The sequence below is a fragment of the Notamacropus eugenii genome, chromosome 3 (assembly GCF_028372415.1).
Source record: "Notamacropus eugenii isolate mMacEug1 chromosome 3, mMacEug1.pri_v2, whole genome shotgun sequence".
Classification (NCBI taxonomy): Eukaryota; Metazoa; Chordata; class Mammalia; order Diprotodontia; family Macropodidae; genus Notamacropus; species Notamacropus eugenii.
The window spans coordinates 423,666,487-423,680,302 of NC_092874.1; the positions used below are offsets into that span (position 1 = coordinate 423,666,487).

Below are 13,816 nucleotides of genomic sequence, written 5' to 3' on the forward strand. Positions count from 1 at the left end.
TGGGAGCAAACAAAAGATTTTTGTCATCATTTTGGAAAAAAACACTTAACAACAAATTATAAATAATCTGCAGTTTCCAGATTATGCAGCGTCATTTTTTTAATTTTTGTTTGTTTAATTCACTGTTTGTTTTTGGAGGCTGTTACCAAGTTGAGGATAAAAAATGTATTGAATAAATATATAAAGATTGAACTCAACTGTCTCACATACAAAAAGAAGAGGAACAGGCAGGAAATGAAAACTTATTTCTATAGTTCCATAAGGCTCCATGTGGCAATCCTGTGAAATAAGTAGGAGGAGGATTATGATGCTCATCTTGCTGGTGGGGATGCTATGGCTCAGGTCATTCTGAAATGACTTGGCTATCTTCATACGGTCAGCAAAGGCAGAAGTATAACTCGAACCCAGGTCCCTTAAAGTATGCCCACGCATGGAGAACCAGACACAAAATGTTCAAGAGAACGCTGGAACTGAAACTTAACAAATCTCTCTCTCCCTCCCAATCCTTCCCCCTTCGCTCTCTCTCTCTTTCTCTTTCTCTCTTCTCTGTCTCTGTTGCTTTGTCTCCATCTCTGTCTCTCTCTGTCTCTCCTTTCCTCTTCCTAGCTCGACAGAGGCAAATTTATTTATCTGATTAAAATGCAGATCAGTCAATGCCAAACCTTTCCACATGTGCATAATGTCATCTCTACTACTCAAGTTATCCCACTAGAAGGTCCATCCCTCTAATCAATCCCACCCCCACCCTTGTTTCCAAAACTGAACAGGCATCACAGAAGGTCAATCATTTCCAGTTCTTAAATACAGTAGTACTAAGTAGGTAACAGATGGCTTTAGGAAAAGAAAACAGGAAGGAATGAGAGAAAGATGAAGGAGAGAAGAAAGGAGAGATGAGAAGGGATGGGGAAGGATGGAAGCAAGAGGGAATGAGAGGGAATAGAAGGGAAGAAGGGATTTGTACAGATGAGAAGTTAAGTGAGACCCAGAGAAGTTAAATGAGTTTCCCAAAGTAAATAAGAGGCAGAGTGGGGATCCAAACCCTGCTCTTCTGACTCCAAAGCCAGGGCTCTTTCTACTACACCTTCAGGAGTGACAGAATGGAAGAAAAGATGTGGTGGGGAGATAGGGAATGTGAGAGAGAATGGAAGGAGAGAAGGGGATCAGAGGGAAGAGGGAATGAGAGCAGGCAAATGGGAGAGGGCAGCAAGAGAGAGATGGATGGGAAAGAAAAAGGGGTATTAGATGATAGGGTGCTAGAAAGAGAAGAGGGAAGCAGGAGTAGAAGGGGAAAAAACAGAAAATGCTAGGAAACTAGCTCTCCACTCCTGAAAAGATAGATAGGTAGGATGTCTTGAGGGCTTTTGGACTGTAATAACTGCATACAAGTCTTACCTTCCTGATTTCTAGGATCAGAATGGATGGAGTTAGGGTCGACCTTCTCTTGTGGTGGATAGTGGTAGAGAGTCTGGGACTGTTTGGGTGTCTCCTTGGTTGGATCCTCTTGAAGAGCAACCGGAGGGAGAGTGGTTGGGGTAAACTTCACCTTGGGGATGGTCTTTTCCACTCGACCCCCTTGGGCTGGTTGGGGCACATTTTTCTCTGTAGAAGTCGCCTCTTGGAATCCAATGCCAGCACTCCTTTCACCATCCCTCCCCCTGTCTCTGGGGTTTGGCTGAACATTGGGAATGGTGTTTCCTTCAGGCTCCACTCTTCCCCGTTCTTCCCCTTGATCCTGGGTTCTATCCTCGGATTCTACAACATTGTTTGAATTCTGTCTCTCCTCTGGCTTCTCGTGAATACTTCTAGCTCCAGTGACTTTTTCATTGGCCTCATGCACCTTGGAGGGTTCTGGGTAGCCATCTTCTCCCCTTTCTTCTTCCTCCTCTATCTCCTCCTCCTCTTCCTCTTCTTCATCTACAACTCCCTTCTCTTTCTGTTCGATCACACTCCTGGTTCTAGACTGGCTAGGGGTTTTAGGGCCCGTGGCCACAGCAGCTGCCTGCCTGGTAGGGGAGGCAAGCTGGGTGAATCCAGGAAGGGTTGTGTTGTTGCCAATAGTGTTCATATCCTCACGCTGCAGCTCCAGCTGCTCTAAGCTGCTGGGGTCCTGAGCAGGCTGGGCTCCGGGAACTGTCCAACCCTTTGTTGGGGCTTCCCCCTGTGCTGTGTCTCCTTCAGAAGCCTCCTGGTCATAGCTATAGGGATCATCATAGTGTCTGTCAGGGTCATTGTCCTCATGCTCAGAGAGGTTGCCAGAGAGGTGGAAGGCAGAGGCGTCACAGCCTGGGAGCTGGTAACATATGAGCTCACCGCCAGAGTTCGGACAGTGGCAGACTTTGCAGTGGGGCATGCGGACAGTATGACCTGCCACATATTTCTGGCCCTCGTGCAAGCAACCGATACGTCCACACTGCGGGCAGCCATCTGAGGGGATGACAGCATCAATGCAGTTTGGGGGCAGATCTGGGCAAAGCATGAACTGGCAACTGATCTTGCCGCCACCTTTGGGGCAGGAGCACTCCGTACTTCCAAAGTCCACAAAGTAGGACTGTCCCTCTGGCACCTTGCCGTTCATGAAGCCGACATTGACACAGTCATAGTACTGATAACCCTCGCAGGTACAGCCATGTTGCAGGCAAGATGCACAGCACTCCCCCGGGTCCAGCACCTCCTCAATGCAATTCTCCAAGGGCTTGCAGTCCACACCCGTGCAATCCTTTTGGGCCCCAGATCCTCTGGAGAGAAGCAGCAGCAAGGTGATGACTGTCAGGCAATACCAAGGAAACCCTCTGAGCAGAGCCATCACCCCACTCCTGGCTGAGGAAACGCCTCGATTGCACTTGGCACTTGACTTGGCCTTGTCCAGTCAGGAATCTAGCTGGTCTCCGGTCTCAAGCTGCTGTGGTTCCCCCCGACCCTTCTTTTCTCCTCTTCAGTCCTGCATTTATGAAAGAAAACTCTGTCAGTGACTGCTCAATGCACGCCTGCACACACACACATACACACACACACACACACACACACACACACACACACACACACACACACACACACCTGCCTGTTAAGCATTAAAGATCCTTAGAAGTTGGGATAACATCCAACAGCTGGAAAACTCGGCAAGGAGTTAATCATCATGTCTCCAGTTCTGCAGGCCCTCGATCTCAGCTAGGAGGAGTTAGTCCCCTTGAGCTAGCTGAAATCCAGGCCTCCTTGGCTGCTTCAATTCATAATTGTTCTCACTGGGCCAAAAGAATTCTTCATACCTGTAAAAGCTACATTCATCTCTCTCTGTCTGTCTCTGTCTGTCTGTCTGTCTGTCTCTCTCTCAGCACAAAAGTCAAACCCTATCACTATGAGTCCTAAGGGGCTCTATGAATTCTGTAGTATCCTGGAATTTTCTTGGATGGAATACTTCTGAAATACACAGACCATCCATTGGGGCCTGAATATCTTTTTGTCATCTAGAGACTTTGCACTGTAATGGGATTTAATAATCAATATCGTACTTTTACTTCATATGTTACACTTTTCAAAACAATTTCAGATGTAACCCAAGAGGGAAGATGGTGCAGAGGGAAGAAAGTTTGATCTGGAGTCAGAGCATCTGGCTTTGGGTCCTGGAGAATCTTAATATCTCAGATAGTAGAATGGGCACCAGAACACTCAAGCTGCCTACCAGGATCATAGGATCCTGTTAAGAACTGAATAAGGAGTGCATGCAAAAGGACCTTGCAAACTGTCTCAATCTATGCCAACGTAAGAAGTTATATCATAATGTTCTCTATGTGGCAAACAGGGATGAGGCAATCCAAATGCCTTCTCTCTGGGGCCCCAAGCAGAGTCTACAGACCATTAGAGGACTGAATTCTGACTCTTCCTATCTTTAGTCTTTTTTCTTCTTTATCTTAGTTTTTAAAAAATCTTTAAAATAAAGGGTCTGAGCAAGATCAGGAGTTCTTAACCTGTGGCCAACGAATTTAAATTTTTTTGATTACTATATTTCAGTATTACTGGTTTCCTTTGTAATTTTAAGCATTTAAAAACACCATTCTTTTTTTAATATTTTACCTTTCCCCAATTACATGTAAAACAATTTTTAACATTCCTTTTTTTTTAAATTTTGAGTTCCAAATTCTCTTCCTCCCCCTCCTCACCTTGAGAAGGTAAGCCATTTTATATACATTATATATGTGTAGTCATTCAAAACATATTTCCATATTAACCATGTAAAACCAGTATTCTAAGAAGGTGTGCCTAGGCTCCACCAAACTGCCCAAGAGATTTGTGAAACTAAAAGGTAAAAGATCTCTGGACTCCATGGTCTTCAAGGTCCCTACCAGCTCTACATGACTAAGTTAAAGTGCATTCATTCAATGGATCTTCAGTGAAAAGTTTCATTTTGCAGATGGGCAAATAAAGGCTTTGACAAATGAAGTGACTTGTCCAGGGTGACGTGATCAACTTGGAAAGTGGCAGAGTCCCTTGATTCTTCATACTGATGCACATACTGCCTCTCTACTTCACATGAAAGCAAATTGAGAGCAAAGACGAGCACCATAGAATTTGGAACTTAAAGGGAATTTAGGCTGTGAAGAGACCAACCTCCCATTTCACAAATAAAGAAACTGAGGCAAAGAGAGTGGTTAAGTGACATACTCAGGGTCACACACTTAGGAGGTGTCTGGAGTGGAGTCTGACCCTAGCACTTCCTAACTCAAAATCCAGCCCTCTATCCACTATACCTTGCTGCCCCTTAATTAGGACCCAGAGAAGGGAAATGTTGACAATGAGTGAGGGAAGGTCCAGAGGACAGTTACTGCTTGGGGACCTCATGCCTTGAAGGGATTGTACACAAAATAATTATAATTACAATAATAATAGCATTTATAGAGTGCTTTAAAGTTTGCAAACTTTGCACAACACATTGTTGTTCAGTCATTCAGTCTTGCCTGACTCTTCATGACCCCATGGAATGTACTGTCCAAAAGGTTTTCTTGTCAAAGATACTGAAGAGGTTCACCATCTCCTTCTCCAGTGGATTAAGGCAAGCAGAGGTTAAGGAACTTGCCCAAGGTCACATAGCTAGTAACTGTCTGAAGCTGAATTTGAATTCGGGTCTTCCTAAACTCCAGGCCCAGCATTCTATCCACTGAGTCACCTAGCTGCTTCCACAACAACCCTACGAAGTACAAGCTATTATTATTCCCTTTTTACAGTTGAGGACAGAGAGGCACAGAGAGATTGTTCGGTCACACAGCTGTTAAGTGTCTGAGGCTGAATTTGACCTCAGGTCTTCCTGACTCCAGGAAGTTCTCTATCTACTGCACCACCTAGCTGCTTCTTAAATGAAACTTGGCAGCAGTCATGGAGGTTGCAAAGAGACACGTTTACATTTGATATAAGGAAAAATTTCCTAATGGGGAGAGCTATCTCAGAGTGGAATGGGCTATCTCAAAAGGTAATGAGTTCTCCCCCAGTGGGGGCCTTCAAGTAAAGAATAGATGCCCATTTGTTGGGTATGTTGTAGACAGGATCCTTTCTCAAACAGAGCTTGGACTGTGTGGTCACTGAAATGCCATTTATCTTTGATTTTTAAGGGGGAGAGAGATAGAGATTGAAGTTGAGGCCAAATTCAATCAAGACCTTATTTCAAATCCTGTCTCCAGCACTTATGAAATGTGTGACTCTGGGCAAATCACTTAACCTTTCTCAACCTCAGTTTCCTCATCCTGCACCAAACCTCTCCCCTCCACGCAGCTTCTAGATTGATATTCTTAAAGTATAGATTTGACCATGTTACTCCTCAGCTCAAGAAGCTCTAATGGCTCCCTCTTGTCTCCATGTTGAAATCTTTTTTAAAAAACCCTCTACTTGGCAACGAAAGCCCTTCACAACCTGGTTCCAGCCTTCCCTTACAAGTCTGTTAGAGATTTCTCCCCTTCACTCATTCTGTGTTCTAGTCAGAGTGGCCTATTTGCTGCTTCCCATATCTTATATTTTCTCCCTTATCCCCTCAGCCATTCTCTAGGCCTGGAATGCACTCCCTCTTTACCTCTAACTTTTTAAATTCCCTCACTTCCTTCAAGGCTTGGGACAAGTGTCACTTCCCACATTAGGTCTAGCCTGATGCCCCAAGTTGCTAGTTCTCTCCATCCCCCTTTTCATGTACTTTGCATTTATTTTCCTGGGTATATGCTATTTCTCTCTTACTATAATATTATCTCCTTGAGGGCAGGGCCTGTGTCATTTTTGGTTTTGTATCCTCAGTGCCTAACGGTGCCTGGTATGTGGTAACTGTTTAACAAACACTTGTGGAATGAACCAACAAAAGCCCAGCTTTTTGACTTGCTAGCAACATGCACTGCTGGCCAATCATTCCTCTTCTCAGGATCCTTATCTTTAAAATGAAGAAGTGGGATGGCACCCATTAGTTCTAAAGTCCCTTCCAGTTCTGGCACCAACAAGCATAGGAGGTTAGAATTTCCTAAATCCTGCATTTCACACCGGGGAGTTGTAGTCATTAATTATTTCAAATACTTCTGGCCAAAGTAAAAAGGTTTTAGTATAATTAACTCTAAGAATAGTACTCCCCATAAAAATAGGAGGCATGGGTACGAAGCCAGAAGAGACTTAGGAGTGAACTAATGTATCCCCCGCCTTTTAAAGATGAGAGAACTGAGGCCAGGAAATTTAAGTGATTTGCCTCAGGTCTCATAGTACCAGGGTTGGGATTTTAAAACAACCCAAAGCCAATATTAATGCTCTTTATACGATGCCTGTCTAAAGTTAAAATCAACATGTGCATATATATATATATATATATATATATATATATATATATATATATATATATATATATATATATATATATATATATACACATAGATGTATGTGCATATGCACACACACACACACACATACACACACATATATAAAGATAGAGAGACAGATAGACCAGTTACTTATTTTAGAAACGGAAGTATAAAAGGAGACAAGCCCACCAATTCACTAATTCTTTGTCACATCTATAGACATGCACTAATCATGACATACTATCTATACATTTTTGACTTGGTTTAATGCTCCTTTCCTATACTACTAGAGATGATATGTATGTATTTGTATGTAATATAAATATGTGTATGTATATATACATACAAACACACATGTTTGTGTGTGTGTACGCACATCTTTGGGGTATAATAAGGGTGAATTCAAAAATGAGATATTTTTAAAAGTTTATACATATATATATGTATAGATAGATGGAAGATAGATGGGTAGATAGATAAATAGAAAGAAAGAAAGCTAGATAACATGTGTACATATAACTAGTCCATTGTACATATTGGCCAGGCTATCCACAAATTGGTGAAAAGGACTTGCTGTTAACTGGAAAGAAAAAGTTGACTCTTTGCTTATAGAAGAATGAAAGTAACTCACAAAGCACAAAAGTGTTTTGTAAAAAAAAAAAATTAAGCCTTTTATCTCAATTGGTGATTTCAAAAAGTTAATGAGAATATTAAAAGATAATTTATAAAATAGAAAATACTTTTGTTGAGAAAACCCTAAACTTTTGGAGATCTCTTGTTTTTGAACTCACCTTATTCCACTGCAAAGATGTTTTGATAATTACCTTTATTGCTGCTTAAGCCTTAAATCCAATTTTTCTACACTTGGGCAGATTCTGTCTTCTAAAGTGGAAAGGACTTAGTTTATGAACATGGACTTTAACATATATTAAACACAAATAACAGGAATATTCTCCGGTCATTCAAAGTATGTGTGTTCATTTCTTAGAGGCTAATGTTAAGAGAGACACTAGAAAAGTACAGTATATACAGATGAAGGCAGTCAGAATGATAAAGGGTCTAGAAACTTCTGAAGTAAGCACTGACTATAGGAACTTGGGATGGTCAGTCCATGGGAGAGAAAACAGGAAGGTCATGATGGTTGTTTTCATGTATCTGAAGGAGTGTCATGTTGGATGGTGTTTAGACTGATACAGAATGTCCCAAAAGTCTTAGTGCGGTTTTAAGTTACTGACCTTTAAACTGCACTAAGATTTTTGAGACATCCAATATTGTATTGGTCTAGGGGGTATGAACCGGGACCAATATCTGAGGTAAAAGGGAGGCAGAATTTCTTGGCCATGAGAGCTGTCCAGCAATGGAACTCTTGGTTTCCCAAAGCAATGTTTCCAATATTTCAGGAGATGCTATCTATAAAGAGATTCCTGCAGTAGGAGGGAAGTCAGACTATCTGACCTTCCAACTCTATAATTCTAAAGTATCCCAAATGTCACTATTGTTTTTAGTTGTATTTCCACAGTTACCCTTGGAGTGAACACTGAGCCTGGCTATATCATTAACCTCCTTCCACACCTAAAGAATTTTCCATTCCTGCCCTATTCCTAGCTCTTAGGAGACTCCCCGCCCCTTCCATTCTTTGAAGTCTGTTCTAGTGGAAGGTATGAGTATATTGTAGGAGACTATGACCTCTCAATGGGCTGAAATGCAGAAGGTCTTAATTTTCACTTCCTCCTAAAACTGGAGAAAATTACAAAATTGGCCTGGCTGGGCTCTACCTACCTCTCTTCCAAATTCCAGTTTCTTTAAAAAAAAAACCCAAAAAACTCTACTGCCACACCCTTGGCTGGAGAGGTAAGGTACTTCTCATGATCCCTCCAGTGGTTTGGCTGTACCTAGAATTCTGGTCCTTCTGTTGGAAGGGAGAAGGGGCCATACTTTGTAGGGAGCATGTAAACCTGTTGTCTTTAATAGTGACCCCTTGGCAAATGAGTCTTCCCAGGCAGCCCCTGGAACCCCAAGAATTAATGCACCTTCCAAAGGCAAACTAGACTTACTGAAAATTAGTAACATCTTGCTGAATAAGCCAGCATAGTTTCTGGTTTCCAGGCAGTAATTTCTGCCTCAGAGTTACAGACAGGAGCAGGAGATTTAGAATTGAGTGGAAGTTCAGAAGTGACTTAGCCATTCCCTTAGAGATATAGAGGCCCAGGGAAGGTAGGTAATTTGCTTTGCTAAACTACTAAGTAACAGAACCACCATTAGAACTGAGACACTAGTGTTCTTTATTAGGGTGTCCCCCTGTGCCAGCCTTCCTTTGTCCACGAAGACCATACTTCTCACCCACCAACAGTAAGGTCAGTAAAACTCTTTTCTCCATGGTAAGGATGGGGTGAAACTGAAGTATCCACACTCTCTAAGTTACCAGCGATCTCTTAATGACCAAAGGTGATGGTCCTTTCCCCCCCATTCTCATCCTTCTTGACCTACTGCTGTTTTGACACTATTGGCCACCCTTTCCTCTCTAGGCTTTTGGAACATTACTCTTTCCTGATTTTTCTCTTCCCTGTCTGACTGCTCCTTCTCCATCTCCTTTACTGGTTCATCATCTAGATCATGCCCCCTAACACTGGACACCCCACCCCAAACTCTAGCATGGACCTTCTGCTCTTCTCTCTTGGAGACTTCATCTGCTCCCATGAATTTAATTATCATCTCCATGCCAATTACTCTCATAACAATATAGTCTCAGTTTTCCCCTTAAGTTTTAACCCTGCATCACTTGTTGCCTATAAAATATTTCAAACAGAATATTCCAAAGACATCTCAAACTCAACATGTCAAAAGCTGAATTCATTATCTTTTCCCCAAAACTCATCTCTATTTCTGTCAGTTTCATAACCAATGCATAATCCTGTACCCCTCACTTTTCCTCCCCCCACATTTCTAATCAGTTGCCAAACCTTGCTATCTCTACCTCAACAATATCTCTTGCAAACAAACCTCCTCTTTATTCATACAGCTGTCACCTTCATCACCTCTTACCTTGATTATTATAATGGCTTCCTAATTGGTATTCCTGCCTCAAGCCTCTTCCAACATCAATCCATTATCAATAATAATGTTCAAATTATTTTCATTAAGTTCATATACGGATATCATTTTCTTACTCAATAAACTTTAGGGGTTTCCTACTGCCTCTGAGATAAAGTATAAACTCCTTTTGTTGGTATTTAAAATCCTTCACAACCTGGTCCCAACCTATCTTTCCAGTCTCACTGGACATTGCTAATGTTCAGTTTTTCCAAGTCTTTGTATGTCTTTGCATGTCTGTAACATGCAAAACTCCATTTGGAGTCTTCTTGGCAAAGATACTGAAGGGGTTGTCATTTCCTTCTCTAGCTCATTTTACAGATGAGAAAACTGAGGCAAACAGGATTCAGTGACTTGCCCAGGGTCAGGAAGCTATTAAGTGTCTGAGGCCAGATTTGAATTCACAACAATGAGTCTTCCTGATTCCAAGTCCAGTACTCTATCCATTGCACCATCTAGCTGCCTTCGTTGGACAGCACCCCTCCTCAAGCACTCTGCAATCCATTCAAATTGGTCTTCCCTCTAGGCTTCATGTGTGATGCTTTGTCTCCATCTGTGTCCCCATGCCTGGAATGCATTCCCACTACCTTTGCTTCATAGAATCTTTCTCTTCTTTCAAGAAGCAGCTCAGTCATCACCTTCCACATGCCCATCTCTTCCTGATGCTCCCACCCCACCCCCCAAATACTAGCACCCCTCCCTTTCAAACCACCTTGCATTTAATTCCTTTGTGTTTATTTGTACTTACTATATTTATACTTATTCTACATATATACATATGTCCTTGTTGTCTTCCTCCATTTGACTGTGAGTTCTGTGCTGATCGGGACTATTTCATTCATTGTACTTATGATCACAGTGCCTGGCATGTAGAAAGCACTTCATAAATTCCTGTTGATTATTGCTATCTTTTCCAATTCTAGATTGATCCAATATCTAGATCCCTTGCCTGTGGTTGAATTTGCCCTTTCCCCTTTTCCTGTAAATATTCAATTAGTTCTCTGTATTCATGTGGCTCTGGTTAAAGGCCAAATGTTCCCAAAGGTCAACTTTTTTTGACTCTCCTAGAAATAGACTGGATGTAACGGAGAGGTGATGGACTCATAGGGCAGACTGGCATGTGAATTTTTGACAATTTGTTTTGCTTGACTATATGTGTTTGTAAAAGGAGAGGGGAGAGAGAGAACAAAATATAATTAAAAAATAAATAGATTAGATAATTCTCTTCATTTAAGAGGCAACAGTGGGTAGAGCACCAAGCCTGGAGTCAGGAAGACCTAAGTTCAAATCCAGCCTCAGACACTTATATCAACAAGTCACTTAATCCTGTTTGCCTCAGTTTCCTCATCTGTAAAATGAGCTGGAGAAGGAAATGATAAACCACTCCAGTATCCTTACCAACAAAACCTCAAATGGGGTCACAAAGAGTTTAACACAACTGAAATGAATGAACAACAATAGCAGTTGTTTACATTTGGGGTTCTTAACCTGGACTTTATGAACTTAAAAAAAATATGATGACACTGTTTCAATGGAATTTGTTTCCTTTGTAATCTTATGTATTTTATTTTATGCATTTACTTAATTGCTGAGAGTCTCTTACTTTCACCAGACTGCCAAAAGGGTCCATAACATGCAAGAAAGAAATCATGACCCCTGACACAGAAGAGAGGAGAAAACCTATCCATCAGGGTGAAACAGGAATAAAGTGGAAGGAGCCAAGAAGAAAGATAAGGAGGGAGAAGTTTTTAGCTGAACTAGGAGGGGATTTGGACTAGGAAGAGATGAGAACCAGATTGGGGGCAATGCTTTCTCAGAGATCCCAACCTAAGCAAACGCTGGCTGCAGAGAACTGGCGTGAGATGGAATGAAACCAACAAAGCCAAGGAAGACAAGCACCTCCAAAGCTGGATTCCTTATCTCTTCTTTGTGCCTGTGCCTGCCAAACTTGGCAATGAGTCTACTCAGCTAATCATCTCTCTTGCCTCAGTTTCTTCATCTGTAAAATGAGGTATTGCAGTGGATGACCTCTGCAGTCCCTCCCAGCTCTAAATCTACGAGCCTATGACTCCCTTCTATTATCTCTTTACTTTGCTTTCTCTCAAAGACTTGCCACAAAGAGAAGAGTAAGTGATAATGTGAGGTGTTGCGTTGGATTTTTGGGGGGGAGGGGAGAAGCTATATTTCTGAGACTATAATAAAGCAGGAATCAAAGTAACTCAAAAATATTTGGCCAAAAGCCATTCCCCCAGTAGATAAGAAGTCAAAGGATTTGAATGATCTTCAAAAGAAGAATCATCAACAATCAACAACCATATAAAAGATTGTTAGAAATCATGAGAAATGTAAATTAAAATAATTCTAAAGTTTCATTTCATACCCAGGAAATTGGCAAAGATGGAGAAAATAGAAATTGTCAATGTTGGAGCATCTATGAGAAGATAGCACACTAAACACTATTGGTAAAGCTGGCAATCAGTTAAATGGTTCTGGAAAACAATTTGGAATTATACCATAACGTCAGACCTAGAGATTCTGCAGCTGGGCATAGAGGCCAAGATGGCCAAAGATCAAAAGTTCCTAATTACGACAAAATATTCAGAGCAGAACTTTTATGGTAGCCAAACAAACTGGAAAAAAAGAGTCTTCACTGGATAGGGAATTGTTGAACAAATAAAACAGAATATTATTGTGAAACAATATGAGGAAGTCAGAGAAACATAGGAAGATTTGTTTGAACTGCTGCAGAGCGAATTACACAGAACCAGGAAAGCAATAGAAACAATGAGTATAGTCATGTCAGTGAAAAGAACGTGAAAAATCCAGACTGGGTCATTGGACCTGGAATATTACACATACACAGAGAGGGAGAGGGAGAGAGAGAGAGAGAGAGAGAGAGAGAGAGAGAGAGAGAGAGAGAGAGAGAGAGAGAGAGAGAGAAACAAAACTCTCCCCCTTCCTTGAAGAACCCAGGACTCTGCATATAGAATGTCACATATACTATCTGATGGGTCATTCATTGTGTCATTCTTGGTTTCCCTTATTTTTCTGTAGTACAAGGGAAAGCTTACTGAGTAGAGATATATTTGGAAATATCATATAAAAACAAAAAGTAACAATAAAACCACTTTTTTTTAAAGTTAGGAACCAGCTATGCCTGCCACAGAGATTCAGGGCTTTGAATCCTGGGTCCATGAATAAATTCTGAAGTCCCTGAGCAAGCCTGAAGATTCATGGCTCTAATTCCCCTGCTAAAAGAGAATGGAAGCTTGATGCTAAAGGTCATTGATTGTTGCTGAACCACAATTTTCCAAAACCATCAGAGTTAATGGCAGTTAACTGCCTACCTCTGACTTTAAACACATATATTTTTACTCTCCTCTGGCTACTAAGGGGTTAAAGCTCCAGAATACCACCCCCCCAGACTACTGTGGTGAAATTTAGAGCCCTCCACTTTGCCCCCCTTTTCACTTTTAAAACAAGCTCAGCTCAGAGTTAGTTATTTTCTTAAAGAGAATGAGGTCATGTGAACTCATAGAAACACGATCTCTCTGGTAGAGGGTCCAGCTTTTTCTCTTTTCCCCTCCTTCAAACACATAAAACAAACTGCTTGGGTGAGAGTTGAACTTGAAGATATTCTATCTAAGTACATTAGCCGAGTGAACACACACTGAATTACAAAGATTAATTTCCATTATTCTTAATCAGCCTTAGAGAATAGAAAATATTGCTTTTGGCTAGGGTGAGGTTTCTGGCATTTTTCTTTCCCAGTCATTCATAACTCTTTTTAAAAATCAGGCATTCATCAGTGAGGAAAAGAGACAAAAATCATTCCTCCACAATGGGTGAGAAGCTTCCATGGGAGATCAAAGTAAAGAAAAATTAACAGAGGAAATCCAAGTGCAAAGGCTGTC

The 13,816-nt window shown here is 41.4% G+C and overlaps 1 protein-coding gene across 5 annotated transcripts in view; it reads right to left on the minus strand.

Moving 5' to 3' along the window:
- The window catches only part of FBLN2 (fibulin 2), a 206,272-nt gene that overhangs the window by 139,517 nt on the left and 52,939 nt on the right, over nt 1-13,816 (minus strand). For all 5 annotated transcript variants that reach the window (XM_072598243.1, XM_072598244.1, XM_072598242.1 and 2 more), the window contains one exon: nt 1,393-2,938. In XM_072598243.1, coding sequence (XP_072454344.1) covers nt 1,393-2,803 — 1,411 coding nt within the window. In that variant the 5' untranslated portion in view covers nt 2,804-2,938. The remainder of the gene's footprint in view (nt 1-1,392; nt 2,939-13,816) is intronic.